The 6,020-nt window shown below is 42.2% G+C and overlaps 1 protein-coding gene across 1 annotated transcript; it reads right to left on the bottom strand.

Moving 5' to 3' along the window:
- Positions 1-4,418: 4,418 nt before the first annotated feature.
- On the bottom strand, positions 4,419-5,537 carry lpar5b (lysophosphatidic acid receptor 5b). The gene has a single exon (XM_068745643.1). It carries the CDS (start codon positions 5,535-5,537, stop codon positions 4,605-4,607), a length of 933 nt encoding a protein of 310 aa, XP_068601744.1. The 3' UTR covers positions 4,419-4,604.
- Positions 5,538-6,020: the final 483 nt, after the last annotated feature.

The raw sequence follows: 6,020 nt of genomic DNA, 5'->3' as shown, positions 1-6,020 counted from the left end.
GGAAATAAGATGGTGTGGATATTGGTTTTAAAGCGATGACAGCAGTGTGGTATAATGAATATATAACGTGATGTGAGAGCTGCCAGAACGAGAGAAGCTCCAAACTAGGATTTAGAGAATACATTTTTTTTTAAGTGTTGCAGACTGTGAAGGACTTTCTTTGCGGTCGAGTAGCGAGGACGCTTTGAGGTTGTCCGAACTATTGACAAGCTAGAAATGCCACTTAAGACAGAGTGTGTTCACAAAAGCATCGGCCATCGCGGGGGATACGCAGCGCCGAAATTTCACGCAGGGAGTTTGAGTATGGATCCAACATGCTTTAATGAAGCGCCGGTCAGTCTTTGGTTTTGTATCGATTTTGTTCTTTCAGCAAAAATCTTCAGGATGGCCCGAGCCCATCCGTCTACGCTGCTGCAGAGCACCGAGGCACTAATGAGCCGCCTTCGGTGCATCAGGGTGACATTTAGTGGCGCACATAGAAGCTTATGTCATGAAACAGACAGTCTTTAGTCAGCAGTAATCGAATGCAGTCGGTCATTCATGCACTTTGCAAATGTGCGAGTATGGGAAGGAGGATACTTTATCACTGCATGTTTACAGACGTGCTTTCAGATATAACGATGCTGCAACTCTGCACAAAATAACATAACAGTCAATTGTGACAAAGACACGCGGCACGCAAAGATGGCCATTTTATGAAGCATTCAGTCGGGGATGTTGTTGTGCAGAGGCATATACATTTTGGGGGGGTTCAGCAAATTGGGCCTGCATGGAGATTCCTCTGTGCACAGCAAGTGTGACGGAGAGAATAGCGCACTCATGCATCATAATTTGATCATTTACTGAACACATGGGGAGAGAAGTAAAGCCCATCTTCTTCCCTCCGGAACCGGTGGTCCATTGTGTTGTTCGGTACACATGCACAGCAGTCTGTGATTTACCTGTGCATTGTTCTTGCATCGAGGCTCATTTGCACATTTGAACATTTGCCTGTGGCGGATGATTTTGGGCATTTAAAATCAAATGTTTTTGTTTTCTCTCTGGAAAGAATCTATTTAAATACGAGCTTGCAGCCCAAGCCGGAGGGTTCCTTCTGCTGCTCCCGTGGGTTTCATTTCAGTCTACACCCTTCCTGAACACAAGCTCCGCATCACCTTGTGTCTTACCTCCCTCTGTCCCTCAACCAAGGGGTCATGTTGACTAAAGAAAAATCCCGCTCTCATGTTTCCATTTGTTTCCGTATGTTGTCCAGCACCAATCCTTAACAGATGCCTCCATCTTCTCGGCGCCGCACACGACCTGATCACTCAAGTGACACAACAATCACTGCTCTCTATCCACCCTTCTCCAACCTCACTCCCCGCCGGCTAGTGTGCGTAACAGAGGGCAGCACCTCCGCATGTACTCCCACTAACAGCTGGCTCGGGCTGAAGGAGGAGAGACGGCAGGAGAAGGAAAGGAGAGGAGGTAGAGAAAGGCAGAGAGATAGACCATCATCCCCGCGGCATTTCCCCACAGCGCTTTCTGAAGGCGTGTCAGTGGCAGCGCTTTGAAGCCACTTACATCATGCAGAGGACTGAAGCTGTGAGAGAGCCTTCTGGCCCCGTTCTGCCTCTCCTCACTGCCAGGAACTGGGCCAGAAGTTGTAATCCATTCAAAGCCGCACAAATTTCTTAATCTCGTCACTGAAATTGAGTAAATGTTTGTTCCTCTCCCGTAAGACAATTAAAATTCATTTTCAAAACTTTTCTCATTGCTGCTTTCTTCTGCATCTTTGAAAGAGTAGCGGTTTTTGCCCTTTTAGCCAATTTATTACAAATTATACATTATCTTTACAATTTTGGATCGTTAAATCTTTTTCATTGAAATAAAAGTGTTAGTATCCAACTCTCAATGCTTCGCACTCATGTCATATCAAACAAAACAAAAATGCTGCGCTTGTTTGAGCCGACGTTCCACTGAACTGCTTCCTGCACATTTCATTACATTACGATCATCTCTCAAGGCTTCACACGCCACATCACTGCTGTTCCTCTGCAACTTTGGTGTCTCCGTTCAGCAGCTGAGCATTTGGTTTTGTGTTTTTTTTACATTTCCCTTTTTCACCCCATTGCTCTCTTTTTTGGCTCCGCGTGCTGCCTGAGTCTCCACAGTCACGAAAGCTTTGAATAACAGTCATCTTCTGGTCCAAGACGTACTCGGTTGCAGCTCAACAGGCTCGTTTGGGGGTCTTGGCAGTGATTCCTCCAGTCTTGAGTAAACCTATTTAATGTATTTTTTTTTTTAATCACATGGTGCAAACGGAAGGAAGGAACCAACAGACGGGATATAGACCAAGATAATGAGAGCATGTTTCCTGTTTTCACCTTGGGGGCTGAAGAGTTAGCGACTGTGTGCATAAAAATCTGTGCATAAAAAAATAGTACCATGTTTTACTCATGAAAGATGGAACATTTGATGTTTAAAAAATCATAGTCATGTAAAAATCTTTTGTGAGTTTGCAAATAGAGTAAAACAACAGCATATAGCATTAAACATGGCAACACTGAAGGCATACTAATAAATATACTAACTAATAAATAGACTAACATAAACTCATCACGAGTAGAAGTTGAGGAGCAAAGTTGAAAGATGTTTGGCCTTGCAGGATTGTTGGAGAGACATGGAGGGCTGAACACAAGGCCACACAAATATAATGCAGAAAACACTGAATACTTCTTTGAAGTGATAAAATCATGTGTTGTATGTACAGTGAGAGCACGATTGGCTTGCTCTTATATCTAAGATCTGCTGAACATGTAATTGGATATCAAACCTTGATCATGTTAAAATGATTATGTCTGTTAAACAACAAAGTTCCCATCATTTACTTGAAACCTGCTTAGAAGAAGACATGTCTTCTGTATTCAGCACCATTTCCTCTTTTTTTTCTGCTGTCACTGTGTTAAAAAGCACAGCTGCTAATTGATCTAAAGCCAACAGGTCTCTAAGAAAATAACAGAGTTCAACCCAAGAATATTTTAAATTCTATATCGATCACTTCTTTCAGCGTTTTCATTTAAATACACGAATATCAATTATTTTTTGACAAGTTCTGCACAAATTAACACATTACAAATATTCGAAATGATAAATTGCATTTATTACCTTCTTTGTGCACGTCATGTCAAAACAAGAATTTTCAGTATACGGCAGTGCATATCACAATATGCCATAAAATCTGATGAAGGCACCTCAGAGCCGAAATAGGAAATGAGCACGATGATGTGTGCCATTTCCATGAGCTTTCGGTGGTTCGATTTCTCACTGGCACCATTATGCGCGCCGTTTCATAAACTAATGACTAAGTCGGGGGCTTAGCTTTCGTGGAGTGACCCAGAAGAATTGCCAGTGCCTAATTCCAGACATCCCATGAGGATTATGTGCAATCTGCATCCTTTTTGGCTCAGTTTCATGCAGATGCTCCTACATTTGGCAAAACATACAGAACTGCAGAAAAGAACAAAAGCCTCTACTGAGCAGGTGTTATAACCAGAGACACAGACAGTTCTGCTAAATGGTGCCGAAAGTGACCTAAGAAAGGTGGAAAACAAGAATGGAGGAGGATTACGCCTTGCCTTTAAACAACAAGAGCACGAGTTGCAAAGATTGAAAAAAAAAAAAATATGTGGAATTAAGTGAACTTCTATGATTAAATTAACATCTATAAAGTCAAAGGGAAGATTTACCTTGTATTTTTATAGTATAGTTTAATGAATGTATTGCCGATAATAACATCCAGTGAGCCAGTGAGGTTTGAGCATGAGATGCAGAGTTAGCATTAAGTAGCGTGCCGCTCTAAACTTTGATTCAGAAGCAGTTAATAAGCAGCGCGTGTTCTCCTGCCTCATTAACAAGCTCCGCACTACAATTTTTTTTCAATACGATTAGTTTGAACGTCCATCCAATCATGTCCAGACGCATTTTGGCTTGTGAAATGAAAGTCAAAAACGAACCGACAGATCCTACACTCGTATGGATTTTCAATCCGTTTTGGTGCAGCTATAAGATGGTCATATGAACATGACCATAGTGTTAGTACACAGTGTGGCTTTATGGATAAACCTCTGCAGAGGGCCTCGTCGTCTAGTCCGATCATATATATGGAAATGCTTTTTAAATCCATGAACACATTTCACTACAAGGCTGTACCACAATACTTACCTGCTCCAACAACACTGAGGTAAATGAGCCATCCAAGAAAAAAATTGGAAAGACAATGTGAATGCACACTGGTGACTTAAATAAGTGCAATATGGAAAACTTTTTCAAGTTAAACAGCTTTTTGTTTTGACGTTTTGGTTGTTTTCATTTCTCAATATTATTGTGTTGCAGGGGTTTCCATTAAATCTCGAGTATTTGACCAGCTAGTCATTCTGCTTTATTTTCAGCCATGACAACAACGAAGCATGGATGTTCTTGCAAATCGAGGGAAAAGTCGCAAATTGAAGAAAAAGAAATGCCCATAGAATGCCAGAATTTTCAGATGACTTTTCTTTGTTCTCCAAAATGTAACAGTTCTTCACCTTATGAACTTTATGTTGCACAGAAATAATGCAAACTCCTTAACTATTATTTAATGTCACCAGTCCTTGTCTATTACTGTCACTGATTATATCAATAGTATTACCCACATTCGTTCCCTTCCAAAATCCATCAAATGAAAAGTAATACAATAGAGGATCCAGACAGCAATTTACACTAGCAAGACACACCAGTGGCGTGAAAGCAGATCTCCAGTTTTTAAATAAAACAGCCAAAGACACAGGCAAAAAAAACAAGGTGAACATCAGTAAGTTCATGACAAAAATCAGCAGCACGTTCACCTTGTTGCTGACCATTGCAGACTCATGGAGATGACTGCGTAGAGTAAAAGACACAAGGGCAGTGCATACGATATTGACTGTGAGCAAGGTCAGCACCAACACAGGCTGCAAATAAGCCACTCCAGATGTGTAATCGCACCGAAATTCAAAGCAGGTACCGACATTATAGCCGTTTAAAAACCTTAAAAAGTAGACGCTTTCAGGGACGTTCACCACCAACACAAAGAGCCAAACGACCGCAGCAGCTTTCCAGGCATTGGCAGAGGTTCGAAGATGACGCGACCTCAGAGGATAGACTACAGCCAGCAGTCGGTCCACACAGATGAAGGTGATGAAGATGGAGCTGGAGCGGATGTTGTTGTGGAAGAGCATTGTGATCCAGATGCACACCATATAATTCAGCGGCCATATGCCTGTGGCGTAAAAGTAGACCCTCATAGGCAAGGAGATGACAAGCAGCAGGTCTGAGATTGCCAGGTTGACCATGTAGACGGTGACGGGCGATTTGAGGCTGTGGCAGCGTAGAAATATCCAGAGAGACACCGCGTTGAGAGGAAGTCCCAGGGTCATGACAGATCCAAACACGGCAGCATATGCCGTGTTCCTCATATCCAGCTCGGTTCCATTTGTAGTTCCATTTCCTACCAGGGTGAAGTTGCAGATGCTTTGCATTTTCAAGACAATTCAGACGTCCAAACGACCAGCTGTAGCTTGCATATGAAGCCACAAGAATTCCACCTCCGTGTGAAGCAGATCTCTGATGAGCATGAAGAAGAAAGATTCTGCGTGTTGAAGCAGCGGAAAATGTCGAAACAGGAAGCAGCTTCGGCAAGAACCACCGCGTTCAAGCGAAACGCGCCGTGTGGGAGTTCCTCACACGCAGGGCCTTTCAGCGGCGCGTCACTTGAGAGTGAAAGCAGGAACATTTTACGTGAATTCATTCTGTCAAGTTGTCCTTTGTGAATTGTAGTATTTAACTGCAGTCTATTGACATCCCATCTGCACCACACTGGCACGTCTACCATTGAAATTCAAGACAAGCTGGCAATTATGGAAATTAACGAATATACTCTTTTTACCAGAGAAACATAAGCATAACTGTACATAATGGAAGCCTATTTGTTATATGTAAATACATATATATATATATATATA

Source organism: Brachionichthys hirsutus, chromosome 11 (assembly GCF_040956055.1).
Source record: "Brachionichthys hirsutus isolate HB-005 chromosome 11, CSIRO-AGI_Bhir_v1, whole genome shotgun sequence".
NCBI classification, from domain to species: Eukaryota; Metazoa; Chordata; class Actinopteri; order Lophiiformes; family Brachionichthyidae; genus Brachionichthys; species Brachionichthys hirsutus.
The sequence above is the reverse complement of the archived record's forward strand: the minus strand, read 5'-3'. Positions and strand labels throughout refer to the sequence as shown.